The sequence below is a fragment of the Rhinatrema bivittatum genome, chromosome 3 (assembly GCF_901001135.1).
Source record: "Rhinatrema bivittatum chromosome 3, aRhiBiv1.1, whole genome shotgun sequence".
Lineage (NCBI taxonomy): Eukaryota > Metazoa > Chordata > Amphibia > Gymnophiona > Rhinatrematidae > Rhinatrema > Rhinatrema bivittatum.
Genome location: NC_042617.1, coordinates 544,893,643 through 544,913,922, shown reverse-complemented (window position 1 = coordinate 544,913,922; position 20,280 = coordinate 544,893,643). Strand labels below are relative to the sequence as shown.

Here is a 20,280-nt window from a genome sequence, read left to right as displayed (position 1 = left end):
AACTGGAGGGAAGGGGAATAGATGAAAATCCTTTTACAGTAGAAAATGTGTGGGAAGAACTAAAGAACCTGAAAGTGGACAAAGCCATGGGGCCTGATGGGATTCATCCAAGGATATTGAGGGAGCTCAGAGATGTTCTGGCGGGTCCGCTGTGTGACCTGTTCAATAGATCCCTAGAAACGGGAGTGGTGCCGAGTGATTGGAGAAGAGCGGTGGTGGTCCCGCTTCACAAGAGTGGGAACAGGGAAGAGGCAGGCAACTACAGACCGGTTAGCCTCACTTCGGTGGTGGGAAAAGTAATGGAGTCACTGCTGAAAGAGAGAATAGTGAACTATCTACAGTCTGGAGAATTGATGGACCAGAGGCAGCATGGATTCACCAGGGGAAGATCCTGTCAGACAAATTTGATTGACTTTTTTGACTGGGTAACCAAGGAATTGGATCAAGGAAGAGCACTAGATGTCATCTACTTGGATTTCAGCAAAGCTTTTGATACGGTTCCGCACAGGAGACTGGTGAATAAAACGAGAAGCTTGGGAGTGAGTGCCGAGGTGGTGACCTGGATTGCAAATTGGTTGACGGACAGAAAACAATGTGTGATGGTAAATGGAGCCTTCTCTGAAGAGAGAGCGGTTTTAAGTGGTGTGCCGCAAGGATCGGTGTTGGGACCGGTCCTGTTCAATATCTTTGTGAGCGACATTGCGGACGGGATAGAAGGTAAGGTTTGTCTTTTTGCGGATGACACTATTTGTGTTCTTTCACTCCTTTCTGTCCAGCCTTTGCCCTTCCCTTAGCCTCCCCTCTCCCACTCCCCGGTATCCTCCCTTTCCCACTCCCCTCCCCTCTACTATTGCTCTACTACGCTATTGTTTTACCTATTTATCAGTTTTACTGTGTTATTGTTATATTGTAACTTTCCTCCTTTGAGTTTTTTGTAAACCGGCATGATGTGTTTCACGAATGTCGGTAAATAAAAGTTAATAAATAAATAAAATAAATAAAATAAATAAGATCTGCAACAGAGTGGACACGCCGGAAGGAGTGGAGAGAATGAGACGGGATCTAAGGAAACTGGAAGAGTGGTCGAAGATATGGCAGCTGAGATTCAATGCCAAGAAGTGCAAAGTCATGCATATGGGGAGTGGAAATCCGAATGAACTGTACTCGATGGGGGGGGAAAGGCTGATGTGCACGGAGCAGGAGAGGGACCTTGGGGTGATAGTGTCTAATGATGTGAAGACAGCAAAACAATGCGACAAGGCGATAGCAAAAGCCAGAAGAATGCTGGGCTGCATAGAGAGAGGAATATCAAGTAAGAAAAGGGAAGTGATTATTCCCTTGTACAGGTCCTTGGTGAGGCCTCACCTGGAGTACTGTGTTCAGTTCTGGAGACCGTATCTACAAAAAGACAAAGACAAGATGGAAGTGGTACAGAGAAGGGCGACCAGGAAGGTGGAGGATCTTCATAGGATGACGTACGAGGAGAGATTGAAGAATCTAAATATGTACACCCTGGAGGAGAGGAGGAGCAGAGGTGATATGATACAGACTTTCAGATACTTGAAAGGTTTTAATGATCCAAAAACAACGACAAACCTCTTCCGTAGGAAAATAATCAGCAGAACCAGGGGTCACGATTTGAGGCTCCAGGGAGGAAGATTCAGAACCAATGTCAGGAAGTATTTCTTCACGGAGAGGGTGGTGGATGCCTGGAATGCCCTTCCGGAGGAAGTGGTGAAGACCAGAACTGTGAAAGACTTCAAAGGGGCGTGGGATAAACACTGCGGATCCATAAAGTCAAGAGGCCGCCAATGAAGAGTGGGTGACTCGCCAGAATGATGGCTATTGACACAATACCCTTATTAAATAAACATACACATGCTTACTGTGACTCCTACATCGCTCTAAGCTTCAACAGCAAGAGGTAATGGAAAAAAGGATTTGCACTCACAAAGAGGGGAGTAGCTGGCTTGTTACGGCGGTTACTACCCCAAACCAAATATGCCTGATACTTCACTTTCAATGCATATACAGCATAGCTCTCTGCTTCAATGACAGGGGAGAAGAATAACTGATACTTCACACATCCAGCAGAGCTCTCTGCTACAACGGCAAGGGAGAAGAAAAAGGGTTCGCACTCAAAACGCGGGGAGTAGCTGGCTTGTTACGGCGGTTACTACCCCAAACCAAATGTGCCTGATACTTCACTTTCCATGCATATCCAGCATGGTTCTCTGCTGCATCGGCATGGGAGAAAGACTGATACATCACGCATTTCCAGCATAGCTCTCTGCTTCAACGGCAGGGGAAAAAAAAAAACAAACAACAAACAACGGCAGGGGGAAAAAAAAAACAAAACAAAAAACTGATGCTTCACGCATATCCTGCATAGCTTCAACGACAGGGGTGAAGAAAAAAAGGATTCGCAATCACAAAGCGAGGAGTAGCTGGCTTGTTACGGCGGTTACTACCCCAAACCAAATGTGCCTGATACTTCACTTTCAATGCATATCCAGCATGGCTCTCTGCTTCTACAGCAGGGGAGAAGAAAAAAAAAACCAACAAGAGCTGTACAACATAGTCTAGGTAAAACAAATAAGCATGGGTGTAGCTTGCTTATCGCGGCGGTTACTGCCCCTACTACCCCTAACTAATCAAGCTAGATATTTCACTTGCATGCAGCTCCATCACTGCTCTCTACATTAATGGTGGGGGTGGAAGGGGAATAGAACAAGGAGCTAAGAGTAACAGATAAGAATGAGAGAAAAAAATGTGTGAGGCTTGCTGGGCAGACTGGATGGGCCATTCGGTCTTCTTCTGCCGTCATTTCTATGTTTCTATGTCATTTCTATAAGATGGTGAGACTGACAGTGAAATGCTAAGAGAAATTAGGGAAGCTAACCAAATTGGTAGTGTGGTAATAATGGAAGACTTCAATCACCCCAATACTGACTGGGTAGATGTATCATCGGTACATGTTAGAGATATAAAGTTCCTGGATGGAATAAATGACATTTTTATGGAGCAATTGGTTCAGGAAGCGACAAGAGAGAGCAATTTTAGATCTAATTCTCAGTGGAGCACAGGATTTGGTAAGAGCGGTAACAGTGGTGGGGCCGCTTGGCAATAGTGTTCATAATATGAACAAATTTGAATTACTGACTGGAAGGGGGACAGTAAGTAAATCCACGGCTCTCATGCTAAACTTTCAAAAGGGAAACTTTGATAAAATGAGAAAAATTGTTAGAAAAAAACTGAAAGGAACAGCTACAAAGGTAAAATGTGTGCAAGAGGCATGGACATTGTTAAAAAATACCATCCTAGAAGCACAGTCCATATTCCACACATTAAAAAAGGTGGAAAGAAGGCAAAACGATTACCGGCATGGTTAAAAGGGGAGGTGAAAGAAGCTATTTTAGCCAAAATATCTTCATTCAAAAATTGAAAGAAGGATCCAACAGAAGAAAATAGGATAATGCATAAGCTTGGCAAGTTAAATGTAAGACATTGATAAGACAGGCTAAGAGAGAATTAGAAAAGAAGTTGGCCGTAGAGGCAAAAACTGACAGTAAAAACTTTTTAAAATATATCCGAAGCAGAAAGCTTGTGAGGGGGTCAGTTGGACCGTTAGATGATCGAGGGGTTAAAGGGGCACTTAGAGAAGATAAGGCCATCGTGGAAAGATTAAATGATTTCTTTGCTTTGGTGTTTACTGAAGAGGATGTTGGGAAGGTACCCATACTGGAGAAGGTTTTCATGGGTAATGATTCAGATGGACTGAATCAAATCACGGTGAACCTAGAAGATGTGGTAGACCTGATTGACAAACTGAAGAGTAGTAAATCTTCTGGACCGGATGGTATACACCCCATAGTTCTGAAGGAACTAAAAAATGAAATTTCAGACATATTAGTAAAAATTTGTAACCTCTCCTTAAAATCATCCATTTTACCTGAAGACTGGAGGATAGCTAATGTAACCCTAATATTTAAAAAGGGCTCCAGGGGAGATCCGGGAAATTACAGACCAGTTAGCCTGACTTCAGTGCCAGGAAAAATAGTGGAAAGTATTCTAAATATCAAAATCACAGAACATATAGAAAGACATGGTTTAATGGAACAAAGTCAGCATGGCTTTACCCAAGGCAAGTCTTGCCTCACAAATCTGCTTCACGTTTTTGAAGGAGTTAATAAACATGTGGATAAAGGTGAACCAATAGATGTAATGTACTTGGATTTTCAGAAGGCGTTTGACAAAGTTCCTCATGAGAGGCTTCTAGGAGAAGTAAAAAGTCATGGGATAGGTGGCGATGACCTTTCGTAGATTACAAACTGGCTAAAAGAAAGAAACAGAGAGTAGGATTAAATGGACAATTTTCTCAGTGGAAGGGAGTGGGCAGTGAAGTGCCTCAGGGATCTGTATTGGGACCCTCACTGTTTAATCATTGGGATATCTGCTACAGGTAAGTGGTTAAATAGGCTTCTCTGTAGAAAAACTGAACATCAAATAGGGTTCTTGGTAGTCTTTCTGCTACCTACTGCCCCACTATTAACCCACTGGCACAGACACCTCCCCCAATCCAACCCACTGGACCAGTCCCCTCCACAAGCTATTAATCTGGTGAACATTAAAGTACCTGGCAAGACAGCACCATTTGTCCTCCTATTTCACTCCAACCATGCATTGGTGTGGTAAGGAAGATAACTACAAGCCCAAAATCACCCCCAGAGACAGATATAGATAGAGGGTAACACGGCACGTCATTCATCCAGACACACACATATTGGTTAGACATTGTCATTTACAGACTACCTCCAGCACTTTGGTTACCTACTGAGGCCCAAATTTGCTGTTCATGGCCTGAATCCCCAAAATATGTTTACAATATCTAAATCCACTCCCCCAAATACCACAGTCTACCCGGCAGCTGAAGCTCTTCCAAACAGACCCTCCCCCCCAATGCCAATACAAATAGGGCCACTCCAGGTACTCTGTGAGAGAGCCTTAGGTGCTGGGGAGGGAGGTTACACTGCAGGCAGACATCTACTCATCCGGCAAAGTGGCACAGTATATCTGAGCTCTGACACTGTCAATTTTCACACACCCCTCTTGACTGAATAAATATACACTGTCTGACCCAGGTGGAATGTTTGGTTACGATGCATGAGGCCATTTTTTTCCCTGCCTACACATTAGCATAACTATAGCATCCATCGTAAAGAGTAAAAGCATATTATTGCTTGTATTAAAAGCCAGTTTATGCTAATTGGGTACACACACAGTGCATGCTCTGGTGTATGCATTGGTGTGGTAAGGAAGATAACTACAAGCCCAAAATCACCCCCAGAGACAGATATAGAGAGAGGGTAACATGGCAGGTCATTCATTCAGACACACACACATTGGTTAGACATTGCCATTTACAGACTACCTCCAGCACTTTGGTTACCTACTGAGGCCCAAATTTGCTGTTTACGGCCTGTTCGTCATCAGCCATGAATGACTGTGCCAAGCCTGTCAATGAGGTAGTCAGAGTCACTACTTCTCACAGATTGTCTATATCTGGCAGAAGCATTTATACTCATAGATTTGTCCTTTTTACAGACATGGGCCCCTCCAGGCTTCAGGGGCCCCAAAATGCTTGTCTTTCTACATAACAACACTGAAATTGTAGAAGACATCATGCTTACATGATACCTTGAGGAACAGTTGGCCTATATATTTTGCTCAGTTGCAGGCTTCAGAAAAAGGCTTATTGTTGGCTCATGAGGTCATCAACTGACAATACCTTCTCTTGCCTTCATGCTATATAGAGTTATTGATTGAGAGTCTATGGGCACACCTGCCTTGGTCTCGGTATCCACTAAGTAAAAAATGCTCAAACATCACAGGACTCCCATTCTATAGGACAGCAACTCTGCTATGTTAGCCACAAGTCATAGCAACCATGTGGACAAGCTATACTTCCTTCATCAAGTTAAAAAATGGATAAAGCTTCTGAAAGTTAGTCAAGAAATATATGTAGTACAATAACAAGATATAATTTTTATACATACTTTTTGTTGACTTTCGTTTCTGCACAATCAAGTGGACTAGCACAGCAACCAAATTATTTATACATCAGCAACAAAATAAAAAAAAAAATAATCTTTCAGTGATTCTGTCTGTTTGAACTCTTATCTGAATTATGTAAAATATATCTTGTTGTTAAAAATGCCGAGTTCCATATTCAGTAGGGTGGTAAGTGGACAAGTTATCCAGCTAACCTTAGCCAGATAATGAGTCCAGTATATTCAGCGGAAGCAGGTCTAAAGTTATCCGGCTAACTTAGCTGGATATTTGCGATATTCTGCTAAATTAGCCAGATAACTCAACCCTTCCCCAGAACATCCCTGAAACACCCCTTTTTTATCTTGCTAAATTCTGGCTGGATAACTATTTGGCTGGAATTTAGCCAGGTAAGTGGCTGAATATACCATTTTGCTATTTAGATGGATAACTTCTGAATGGCTTTTGAATATGAACCTCATAGTTTTTATGTAAACAATAGCATGCATTACTAAATAACAATGTATGTTGTGCATCTTACCTTAGACCAAACGTATGTGACTGCTCATAGTTGAACAAGGAGTGAATTTTTGCCTCCGAATTCAAAATTATAAGCCTATCAATGATATCCTAAAACAAAAAAACAATTGACAGTCTTGAATTTTGATATTTTTTAGATTCTAATTTTTTAAAGTTCAACTCATTAAGCAATACCTTAACATGCATTCTAAAATAAATCTAGAATCATGTACATTTTGCACTATTGTTTCATGCCATTAAAGCAGTGTGTCCCATTGAAAATTAACCCACATTGTCAAGTCAAATGCCTGCCAACAATCTAGAAACAGCTACAAAAGTGAGATACTGGCAGCAGTGTAAAGAAAGTGCTAAATTAAAATCAATAATTAATAAAAATGACATCTAAATGAGAAACAAATCCTGAAGGTCTGATTCATTATGGCATTTTTCATTCTGTTTCTATAGGAAAACACCTTGACGAATCATGTCTCAAGGGTATATGTTTACAAGTATATATATAGTGGTTATAGAAAGGCCTCTTCCAAAATGTTCACCTTTTGTTGATTTAAAGTTTGGAAATAAATGCATTAAAACTGTGTATGAACATGTATCCACACATCCTATTCCACAACTACCAAATAAAAATATATTCCAGAATAGCACAGAAAATAAAGTAGAAATAAATAAAGGGAATGGCTTGATTGGATAAGTGTCCACCCCTTTGTAATTCTGTAGCAATCCTATGTTATTTAAAACTTTAGTGTAAACCATTACTTTCAAAAGTACATACCAAGTGAATTGGCCCCACCTGGATTACAATGTATTGATTTATGAGATGAAAGGATAAATTTACCAGTTCCTGTTGGTTTTCTCTGCTTGGGTAGTGCATTTCAAAGCAAAGATCCAATCATGAGAACCAAGTAGCTGTCCACAGAACTCAAGGATAAAGTGGTGGAATAGGTATAAGAGAATTGCAAAATCCTCAAATATTGCTTAGAGCACAGTCAAGATGATTATTAAAATGTGGAAGGTATATGACTGTACAAAGACCGTGCCTACATCAGGCCATCCTTTCAAACTGGATGACTGAGAAAGAAGGAGTTTGAGCAAGGAGGCAACAAAGAAGCTTATGCAATTTTTTCATAACTTTTATTATACATTCAAAAAAGGTACATTACAAGGCAACAATTGTATGTTATATATAATGATACAAGAATACACAAAAAACATAAGAAAAATATGACAGGGTAGAAAACCCCAATAGTTTTACATGATGCTTCGAGGTTGATACAGTGTATAGCATCCATCACATACTATTCAGTAAAATAGTAAGCATGTATATTGCAATCTGGCCTGGAAAAGAGTAAGTTAACCTTTCATCCTTAAATATAAACAACATACAGAGAGTATACATCCTTTGCCCTGCCAGTATTTATATATGCAATAGTGATGTTAACAAACAGTCCACTTTAGTTAAGAAAGATTCCCATATCATAAAGAAATCTGTATAAAAATCTATAATTGATAGGTGAAAAATTTCCAGAGTAGTTACAGCCATTCAATCTTTAAATGGATAGACATGTTCCTCCAATGGCAGGCAATGTTACACCAAGCAGCTACTTACATGAGATTGGTAAGATTGATGCCTCCTTTCTTAATAGGATGAAAATCACATTGTGGTAATCCCAAAAGAAAGACCAATGGATCTAAAGGAACAACATTTCTGACCAATATAACTATATTTAGGGCACGTCCGGTTCACCAAATATGAAAAAGGTTCCTTTTTTCACTAGTTTCTCCAATAGTAAACTGTGTTCATAAGACCCATCTTCATCAAATTACCTGGAGTGTAACACCAGTGGTATAGAATTTTATAACCAGGTACCTAGGTTGATGTAGAAGTAGAATTATGCTTGTTAAATTTCAGCCTGCCAGTTACTCCAATTTCTTTTTTAATACTTGGAGGGATTAATTCACATAGGATAACAACAAAAGATATAGTTCAGATATGAAACCTTTAGATAACCGAGGGGTTAAAGGGGCTCTTAGGGAAGATAAGGCCATTGCAGAAAGACTAAATGAATTCTTTGCTTCTGTTTTTACTAAAGAGGATGTTGGGGAGATAACAGTTCCTGAGATGGTTTTCAGGGGTGATGAGTCAGATGAACTGAACCAAATCACTGTGAACCTGGAAGATGTAGTAGGCCAGATTGACAAACTAAAGAGTAGCAAATCACTGGACCGGATGGGTATGCATCCTAGGACACTGAAGGAGCTAAAAATGAAATTTCTGATCTATTAGTTAAATTTTGTAACCTACCATTAAAATCATCCATTGTTCCTGAAGATTGGAAGGTGGCCAGTGTAACCCCAATATTTAAAAAGGGCTCCAGGCGCAATCTGGGTAACTATAGACCAGTGAGCCTGACTTCAGTGCCCGGAAAAATAGTGGAAACTATTATCAAGATCAAAATCGTAGAGCATATAGAAAGACATGGTTTAATGGAGCACAGTCAATATGGATTTACCCAAGGGAAGTCTTGCCTAACAAATCTGCTTCATTTTTTTGAAGGGGTTAATAAACATGTGGATAAAGGTGAAACAGTAGATGTAGTGTATTTGGATTTCAGAAGGCGTTTGACAAATTCCCTCATGAGAGGCTTCTAAGAAAACTAAAAAGTCATAGGATAGGAGGAGATGTCCTTTTGTGGATTACAAAATGGTTAAAAGACAGGAAACAGAGAGTAGGATTAAATGGTCAATTTTCTCAGTGGAAAAGGTTAAACAGTGGAGTGCCTCAGAGATCTGTACTTGGTCCGGTGCTTTTCAACATATATATAAATGATCTGGAAAGGAATACGACGAGTGAGGTTATCAAATTTGCGGATGAATCAAAATTATTCAGAGTAGTTAAATCACAAACGGATTGTGATACATTACAAGAGGAACTTGCAGGACTGGAAAATTGGGCATCCAAATGGTAGATAAAATTTAATGTGGACAAGTGCAAGGTGTTGCATATAGGGAAAAATAACCCTTGCAGTAGTTAAAATATATTAGGTTCCATATTAGGAGCTACCACCCAGGAAAAAGATCTAGGCATCATAGAGGATAATACTTTAAAATCATCGGCTCAGTGTGCTGCAGCAGTCAAAAAAGCAAACAATGTAAGGAATTATTAGGAAGGGAATGGTTAATAAAACAGAACATTTCATAATGCCGCTGTATCGCTCAATGGTGAGACCACACCTTGAATACTGTGTATAATTCTGGTCACTGCGTCTCAAAAAAGATATAGTTGCGATGGAGAAGATACAGAGAAGGACAACCAAAATGATGAAGGGGATGGAACAGCTCCCCTATGCAGAAAGACTGACGAGGTTAGGAGTGTTCAGCTTGGAGAAGAGACGGCTGAGGGGGGATATGATAGAGGTCTTTAAGATCATGAGAGGTCTAGAACGACTAGATGTGAATCGGTTATTTACACTTTCAAATAATAAAAGGACGAGGGGCATTCAATGAAGTTAGCAAGAAGCATATTTAAGACAAATCGGAGAAAATTATTTTTCACTCAACGCACAATTAAGCTCTAGAATTTGTTGCTAGAGGATGTGGTTAATGCAGTTAGTATAGCTGGGTTGAAAAAAAGTTTGGATAAGTTCTTGGAGGAGAAGTCCATTAACTACTATTAATCAAGCTTACTTAGGGAATAGCCATTGCTATTAATTGCATCAGTAGCATAGGATCTTCTTAGTGTTTGGGTAATTGCCAGGTTCTTGTGGCCTGGTTTGGCCTCTGTTGGAAACAGGATGCTGGACTTGATGGACCCGTGGTCTGACCCAGTATGGCAATTTCTTATTTTCTTATGATTTGATAGTTATCAAGAGCCTACTGCTTGAAGACGAAAAGTTTCCTGCTAACAAAGGATTTAACAGATGATTGAGTAAGAAAGCCCTTGATTTACAGATGCTGGAATATTATCTATTTGCCTAACTGCAACAAATGGTAACTAGTCAGGAACTCCCCATTTTCAAACATCTGATGCATTCTACTGTGGTTTAGGGCCTGCTACTAAAAAAAATCCCTACTTACTTAAATAGTTGGGTTATCCCATACAGGGGACAGAGAAGATAGAAGGGATAACATCTGATTTCTAGCCAATAGTTTGTTCCATGTAGTATTAAGAATAGTATTAAGAATGGGATATAGCTTCCAATGATTTACAAAAGTCTTATTTGATAGCCAAGGAAATAGTTGCCATGCCTGCTCTTTAGCCCTTTCTAGCTTCAGAGTAACCCAGCATTTCCCTTCTGTCTTTAAATACCAAAATAAGAATATTTTTCAGGTGTACTGCTTATTGACAGAGCTGGAAATCAGCTAGGCCTAACACTCCTGATTCTTTTGAGGTCCTCAGCACCTTTCTCAGTCTTCTCCCTTTCCATAACCATTTAGAAACCATAAGGTTCAATGAAGAGAAAAAGGTTTGTGGGATAGAGATAGGCAACATTTCTAATAAACATAAAACCCTTGGTAAACGTTCATTTACATTGAAGTGACCTTGCCAAACCATGAAATAGAAAGAGGTGACTACGCTAATAAAACTTGTTTTAGTCTTTTTAAAAGTGGGATATTGCTAAGGAATTATAAATTCTTCAGATTACTGGAAATATATAGTCTCAAATATTTGATAGTTTGCTATGCCCATTTAAACAAATATAATTTAATCAATTTCTTCTTAGACTCTCTTAACTTTTAATTCTAATATGTCAGTTTTGTAAGCATTTTTTTAATCCCAAAAAACTATCATGTGTATAAGATTAATGATCCTTTTTATATTAACCTTCTCTTGCTTGTTAGTTACGAATAGTGTTTAACAGGATGTGTCAAAGAAATAAAAACTTCCTTAAGCCAGTTTGCTAATAGTTTTGCTAATGTTTTAACATTATTATTCAATAAGGAGATAGGCCTATATAAGGAACATAATGTTGGATCCTTTCCTTCTTTTGGAATTACCACTATATTAGCCAATTTCATAGAAGCATGTAAAGTCACTCTCATAAGTATATCATTAAAAATGCTAGCCAATTTGGGGTCTAGAATACATGCAAAATGTTTATGAAAGAACATATATAGGCCATCTTCGTCTGGACTTTTCCCAGATTTCAAAGATTTGATTGCTTCTTCTTACTCCTGACTAGTAATATTTGTGTCTAGTACTGCTTTGTATTTCTCACCCAATGTTCAAATAGGCAGTACCAATGGCAGGGTGAACAACTGATCTAGGTGGTGATGTCATCACGTGATATTTCTCTCACATCACACACGACAAACGACCCAGCTCCTCAAAGAAATACATAGCCAAAAATGGAAAATGTCCTCCTGCTCAGTGCTTCACCAACACCACTTCTCATTTTGACTGTCTTTTCAAAATTGCTGCCCTTACCTGCCATTCTGTCACTCTGCCCACTTCCGGCACCCTAGGCCACTGCTTACCCCGCCTAATGCTTCCACCGACCCTGCTAATAGGTACCCCCTCCAAAAATATATCTATCATTTAAGGTTGGAAAGGTGCTTCATAGGTATGTAATCCTATATAGAAATCTGCAAAAACATCACAGATATCTTGATTCATAGAAAATGTATTAGCATTATCTAAATTAAGAAATTTCATTAATCGTCTTACCTCTTTCTTTTTAATTTGTGTGATAGTAATTTATCAGTTTTATTTCCTATAGAATCATAGCTTTGTTTTATTTTCAGTAGGCAATACACCAAGATGTTTTCCAAAATGTCATAACTGTTCTCTGAGTGAGGTTCCCTTTTTGAAGGGTCTCACTTATTCAAACCTCCCAATTCTTGTAACTACTTTCTCAATTCATTTTCTATAAGCGCTTTTTTCCTGTGCAAACTACAAATAGAACTTCATTTACCCCTGATAACTACCTTCATAGTATCCCAGATTACATGATTAGTTACATGATTTCTTTGATTGGGTGACTAGAAAATTGGATTGAAGAAGAGCGCTTGATGTGATTTACTTGGATTTTAGTAAAGCCTTTGACACTGTCCTGAATAGAAGATTCATGAACAAAAAAAGAAGCTTGGGAGTGAGTGCCAAAGTAGTGGCATGGATTAAAAACTGGTTGGCGGATTGAAGGGAAGAGCTCAGTAACCCACATTCCAGTGAGAGCACTGAGAGGAGAGGATCACCTTGCTGATGGCTGAAAGGAATCAGTAAGTTTTTGCATGGGACATTGTCTTTTTTTAAAAGTATTGGGGCAAAGTTAACTATTTGGGAATATTATTTAGTGGGTTTGTGTTTTTAATAGTCAGTAAGACAGTGAATAAACAAGTTAGACTGTTTGTATTTTTAAATAGTCAGTCAATAAAGCAGCTAGTAAGCAGTAGCTAGTGTGTTTATTTTTAAAAGTCTGTAAGGCAGCTAGTAAACAGAACTGAGTGTTTGTATTAAAAAAAAACAAAACACACAACCCCCCCCCCAAAAAAAAAAAAAAAAAGTAGCCAGAAACTAGAAATAAGATAGGAGCAGTGTATACCTAAGTAAAAAGTTTGAAAAGTTCAGCTCAGTTACTCACCTTGGAAAGGTGTTGAGGTAGTGTGATTTGGTTTGAATAGGTACCAACATTTGTTAATCAAGAGAGCAGTGAGTCACTCTGGCTGACTAACTGAAGTTAGACTGTTTGTCGGCCGTCATTGTTGGTGATTCAATTATTAGGAATGTAGATAGCTGGGTGGCAGGTGGGTGTGAGGATCGCCTGGTAACATGCCTACCTGGTGCGAAGGTGGCAGACCTCACGCGTCACCTAGATAGGATTTTCGACAGTGCTGGGGAGGAGCCAGCTGTCATGGTACATGTGGGCACCAACGACATAGGAAAATCTGGGAGGGAGGTTCTGGAAGCCAAATTTAGGCTCTTAGGTAGAAAGCTTAAATCCAGAACCTCCAGGGTAGCATTCTCTGAAATGCTTCCTGTTCCACACGCAGGTCACCAGAGGCAGGCAGAGCTCCGGAGTCTCAATGCGTGGATGAGACGATGGTGCAAGGAAGAAGGATTCAGTTTTGTTAGGAACTGGGGAATCTTTTGGGGAAGGGGGAGTCTCTTCTGAAGGGATGGGCTCCACCTTAACCAGGGTGGAACCAGACTGCTGGCGCTAACCTTTAAAAAGGAGATAGAGCAGCTTTTAAACTAGAACAAAGGGGAAAGCCGACAGTCGCTCAGCAGCGTATGGTTCGGAGAGAGGTATCTTCAAAGGATACTAATGATGCATTAGAATTAGGGCATCCTGACAGCGAGGTTCCAATAATAAGAAAAGTAGTCCAAGTGCCTGTAACTAAAATCTCACCTGAGCTAAAAAATTCTAACTTATCCCTATCAATTAAAAAGCAGAATGAAAACACAAACAAAAAACAAATTTTGAAATGTTTGTATGCTAATGCCAGAAGTCTAAGAAGTAAGATGGGAGAATTAGAATGTATAGCAGTGACTGATGACATAGACTTAATTGGCATCTCAGAGACATGGTGGAAGGAGGATAACCAATGGGACAGTGCTATACCGGGGTACAAATTATACCGCAATGACAGAGAGGAGCACCCAGGAGGCGGTGTGGCACTTTATGTCCGGGATGGCATAGAGTCCAACAGGAGAAACATCCTGCATGAGACTAAATGCAAAACTGAATCTTTATGGGTAGAAATCCCTTGTGTGTCGGGGAAGACTATAGTGATAGGAGTATACTACCGTGCACCTGGTCAAGATGGTGAGACGGACAGTGAAATGCTAAGAGAAATTAGGGAAGCTAACCAAATTGGTAGTGCGGTAATAATGGGAGACTTAAATTACCCCAATATTGACTGGGTAAATGTATCATCAGGACATGCTAGAGAGATAACGTTCCTGGATGGAATAAATGATAGCTTTATGGAGCAATTGGTTCAGGAACCGACGAGAGAGGGAGCAATTTTAGATCTAATTCTCAGTGGAGCACAGGACTTGGTGAGAGAGGTAACAGTGGTGGGGCCACTTGGCAATAGTGATCATAATATGATCAAATTTGAATTAATGACTGGAAGAGGAACAGTATGCAAATCCACGGCTCTCGTGCTAAACTATCAAAAGGGAAACTTTGATAAAATGAGAAAAATTGTTAGAAAAAAACTGAAAGGAGCAGCTACAAAAGTAAAAAATGTGCAAGAGGCGTGGTCATTGTTAAAAAATACCATTCTAGAAGCGCAGTCCGGATGTATTCCATACATTAAGAAAGGTGAGAAGAAGGCAAAACGATTACCAGCATGGTTAAAAGGGGAGGTGAAAGAAGCTATTTTAGCCAAAAGATCTTCATTCAAAAATTGGAAGAAGGATCCAACAGAAGAAAATAGGATAATGCATAAACGTTGGCAAGTTAAATGTAAGTCATTGATAAGACAGGCTAAGAGAAAATTTGAAAAGAAGTTGGCCGTAGATGCAAAAACTCACAGTAAACACTTTTTAAAATATATCCAAAGCAGAAAGCCTGTGAGGGAGTCAGTTGGACCGTTAGATGATCGAGGGGTTAAAGGGGCACTTAGAGAAGATAAGGCCATCGCGGAAAGATTAAATGATTTCTTTGCTTCGGTGTTTACTGAAGAGGATGTTGGGGAGGTACCCATACTGGAGAAGGTTTTCATGGGCAATGATTCAGATGGACTGAATCAAATCACGGTGAACCTAGAAGATGTGGTAGACCTGATTGTCAAACTGAAGAGTATTAAATCACCTGGACCGGATGCTATACACCCCATAGTTCTGAAGGAACTAAAAAATGAAATTTCAGACCTATTATTAAAAATTTTTAACCTATCATTAAAATCATCCATTGTACCTGAAGACTGGAGGATAGCTAATATAACCCCAATATTTAAAAAGGGCTCCAGGGGCGATCCGGGAAACTGCAGACCGGTTAGCCTGACTTCAGTGCTAGGAAAAATAGAAATAAGAGAGAGGGCCGTGCGGCGCGTGCGCCCTAAGGTATTAGTGGAGTATGGCGGGAGGCAGGGCCCAAGCCAGTCTGGGAACGCCGGAGAGGGCGGCAGGCAGATGCCACGGTAGCCAGGCATCCATCTGCAGCAAGAGGAGGAGCAAAGAAAGAAAAGTAGGCGGAGTGAAACCGTCTGGAAGGCATGGTTGCAACAACCTGAAGTACTGTGTTCAGTTCTGGAGACCGTATCTCAAAAGGAACAGAGACAAGTTGGAGGCGGTCCAGAGAAGGGCGACCAAAATAGTGGGAGGTCTCCATCAAATTACTTATGAGGAGAGGTTGAAGGACCTAAGAATGTATACTGTGGAGGAGAAGAGGAGCAGAGGAGATATGATACAGACCTTCAGATACTTGAAAGGTTTTAATGATGCACGATCAACAATAAACTTGTTCTGCTGGAAAGAATCCAATAGAACTAGGAGTCATGAAATGAAACTGTGGGGAGGACGACTCAGAATCAATGTCAGGAAATATGACTTCACGGACAAGGTTGTGGATGCCTGGAATGACTTGCCAGAGGAGGAAGTGAAGGGAAAAACTGTGCAAGATTTCAAAAGGGCATGGGATAAAGGCAGTGGACCCCTAAAGGCAAAGAGGGGAATGAAGTAAGAGGCTTGGGGTAACTTGCTGATGTGACAGATACTACCCTTAACAAATAAGGCGTTGCATGGGGATAACTTGCTGGTACGGCAGATTCTATTCTTAACAAATAAGCTTTCATGCTGTGATGCAATTCCATCATTCCTCACTGCTTCAACGGCAGGGGGGAAAGAGGAAGAGAGGAATGGGATTCAGTCAACCAACAAGGACATTGAACTGTACAGTCTGGGAAAACAAATAAGCATGGGGGTAATGTTGCAACTCCAACATTGCTTTCTGCTTCAACAGCAGGGAGGGGGAAGTAAATTGGACTCAAACAGTAACCAATAAGAGCCCTGACCTTTGTGGACTGAGTAACTGATAAGTATGAGAAACTGGTGACTATGGGACCTTGCTGGGAGATTGGATGGGCCATAAGGGCCTTTTCTGCTTTTATGTATTAAAGGCAAAACAAATTCTAAAATTTCCCACTGAATATTACCTGTGGATCTTTAAGGCACATGGGATCGAAAGACCATCATTATTGGCCTCTTGTGATGGGGCTTAAGTAATATTTGATTATTATAGGAGTGTGATCAAACCAGGTAATGTCACCTATTTCAGCTCTGCATATTCCATTGGTGGTACACTTGAGTTTAACTGCTTCAGATAGATTCAAAATATAAGAAAGCAGAAAGTGCACAGCCAGAGGGAGCAGCTAACTTGAGACCAGAATTCAGCGCAGCATGGAGAGCACCCTGAAGTCAAATTAGAATCCAGATCTTGAGCTTGACCAGACAAATCAGTATCTGAGGACTTAATCATAAAAGCTTTAGCGATAGTAGGTGTAGCTTTCATAGGTATTTTAAGAACCTCAGATATATATTTTTTGAACAAATCAATGGCAAAAATTAAATTTGATTGAGGAAAATTCAGACGTCTAAGATTCAGATAACGAAGAGAGTTTTCAATATTTTCTAGCTTCCTTGATTGAGACATATCAGGTTTGATCATAGTTTCTTGAACCTGTTGTAAAAATGTAACTTGTTTTCCCAAATCTTCAATTTTCTGAGAATGAGAATCCAGCTCAGTTTCAGTAATATAGATACAAGAATAAAATGTAGAAGTAACATTAACTAACATGGATACAGACTTCTCAAGAACCACTAATGCAGTCCAGAGTCCAAAGTAATCATGGAGGTTCTGGGCAAGGGAGGATTAACTAAAACATGATCCATACCTTGACTATCCTGCAATAGATTAGCCTCTTGTAGAACTTTCTCATTCTTTTCCGGTATCGAGGTCAGCATTCAAAGCTAACCACTGGGTCCCCTTCGCCCACGGAAACCCAAGGCTGCTCTGAGGATGCTGGTTAGACCTCTGGCACACTAACTGGAACCACCATAGCTTCAGAAGAGGAAGCCTCCCCAGAAACCACTGATCTAGGGTGTAGAAGCACACACAGAGGTGAGGAGTTGCCCACGGTTGCCGTCCGAAGAAGGAGAGATGGAATCGACAGAGCACCAGGGCTAACAGTGACACTAGGTCCGGAGGATGAGCTGCTTGCTCCGCAGTTTGAACCACTAAGGACACCTCCATGGATAGCTCAAGCGCCGGAGTAAGGAACTCCTCAATAGTAGGTTGAGAAGAGTCGGGCTGGAGAGTGACTGGGACCATCTCTCTAATCTTTGCCTTTCGCTTCATATGAGGCATGTTCAAAGAAGAAAAAGCAAGGAAATGAGGAGCTCCAAAAAATTGTGCCTCTTGTCAGGTAGCCATCTTGAGTCTTCCCGGAAAACCCATATTGCTTTTAATAATGCTATTAGGAAACCTTATACCACTAAATTGGGGTTCAATTATCCAACGTGGGGGAAAATGGAGTGTATTAGACAGGGACTGACAATGTGAAAAATCTCAGTGTCACAGGGCAAAGGGCCAGTTAGACCACCGAAGAATTGAACCACTGACTGAGCTGTGCAAATAGTAAATACATACTTTGTTAATATATACTTTCTTAAGCCTTTTTGTTTCTCTTTTCTTTTAAATTCTATCTTCCCTGAAAATGTGTGCTAGTGAGTCTCTGAGGCCCTCAGGAACATAAGAACAAAAGAAATTGCCATACTGGGTCAGACCAAGGGTCCATCAAGCCCAGCATCCTGTTTCCAACAGTAGCCAATCCAGGCTGCAAATACGTGGCAATTACCCAAACATTAAGTAGATCCCATGCTACTGATGCCAGTAATAGCAGTGGCTATACTTTAAGACAACTTGATTAATAGCAGTTAAAGGACTTCTCTCCTCCATGAACTTATATAAACCTTTTTTAAACCCAGCTACACTAACTACACTAACCACATCCTCTGGCAACAAATTCCAGAGCTCAATTGTGCAATGAGTGAAAAATAATTTTCTCTGTTTAGTTTTAAATGTGCTACTTGCTAACTTCATGGAGTGCCCTCTAGTCCTTCTATTATCCGAAAGAGTAAATAAAAGATTCACATTTACCTGTTCTAGAACTCTCATGATTTTAAAGACCTCTATCATATCCCCCCTCAGCCATCTCTTCTCCAAGCTGAAAAGTCCTAACCTCTGTAGTCTTTCCTCATAGGGGAGCTGTTCCATCCACTTTATCATTTTGGTCGCCCTTCTCTGTACCTTTTCCATCGCAACTATATCTTTTTTGAGATGTGATGACCAGAATTGTATACAGTATTCAAGATGCGGTCTCACCATGGAGCGATACAGAAGCATTATTTATTTATTTATTTAACATTTTTCTATACCGACATTCGCACGAGACATCACATCGGTTTCCAGACAACAGCAAATTCAGCCAACAGGGCTTTACATTGTAACTGATGAAATAACTGGGGGGGGGGGGGGGGGGGAGGGAGGGAAGGGGGAGGGAAGAAACTTGGAACTATATGAGTATGCTGGGAACAAAGGAGGGAGATAAGGTGGTTTATTTACAAGAAGCAGGAGTTATATACATTCTATATACATTCTATTATGTACATTCTATATACAAGGTGAGGGAGTGGTGGGGAGGATCAGGAGGAATGGGGGGGGCTAGGTTAGAGAGAGATGGGAGGTTGGGGGGGTGAAGAAGGGGTGGAGGGTGGAAGGGGTAGAGGGGGAGGCATGAGTCTGGGTGGGTGGTTGGGTGGATTAGAAGAGGGGTGTGGGGGGGGGGAATGGAACTGGGATGGCAGATTAAGAGTAGGCGTGCGTGAAAAGCCAAGTTTTAAGTTTCTGTCTGAATTTCTTTGGACAGATCTCGAGGCGTAGACTGGTGGGCATTGAATTCCATAGCTTAGGGCCAGCTAAGGAGATGGAGCGTTGTTTGGTGGAAGAGAGGTGGGATAGTTTGGGTGTAGGAGTGGGTATTGTTGCAAGGTATGGTGATCTGGTTGGTCTTGATGTAGTACGAAGATGGAGGGTGTCAGAGAACCAATGCATGTTTGGGTTGTGGATAGCTTTGTGTATGAGAGTTAGAGTCTTAAAGATGATTCTTGACATTTTCCATTTTATTCACCATTCCCTTTCTAATAATTCCCAACATTCTGTTTGCTTTTTTGACTGCCTTAGCACACTGAACCAATGATTTCAATGTGTTATCCACTATGACGTCTAGATCTCTTTCTTGGGTGGTAGCTCCTAATATGGAACCTAACCATTATGTAACTATAGCATGGGTTATTTTTCCCTAAATGCATCACCTTGCACTTATCCACATTAAATTTCATCTGCCATTTGGATGCCCAATTTTCCAGTCTCACAAGTTCTTCCTGTAATATATCACAATCTGCTTGTGATTTAACTAGCCTGAATAATTTTGTATCATCTGAAAATTTGATTACCTCACTCGTATTTCTTTCCAGATCATTTATAAATATATTGAAAAGTATGGGTCCCAATACAGATCCCTGAGGCACTCCACTGTCCACTCCCTTCCACTGAGAAAATTGTCCATTTAATCCTACTCTCTGTTTCCTGTCTTTTAGCTAGTTTGTAATCCATGAAATGACATCGCCACCTATCCCATGAATTTTACTTTTCCTAGAAGCCTCTCATGAGGAACTCTGTCAAATGCCTT

The 20,280-nt window shown here is 40.5% G+C and overlaps 1 protein-coding gene across 3 annotated transcripts in view; it reads right to left on the bottom strand.

Moving 5' to 3' along the window:
- The window catches only part of TBC1D32 (TBC1 domain family member 32), a 661,976-nt gene that overhangs the window by 241,783 nt on the left and 399,913 nt on the right, over nt 1-20,280 (bottom strand). For all 3 annotated transcript variants that reach the window (XM_029596414.1, XM_029596412.1, XM_029596413.1), the window contains one exon: nt 6,590-6,678. In XM_029596414.1, the coding sequence (XP_029452274.1) occupies nt 6,590-6,678 (89 nt within the window). The remainder of the gene's footprint in view (nt 1-6,589; nt 6,679-20,280) is intronic.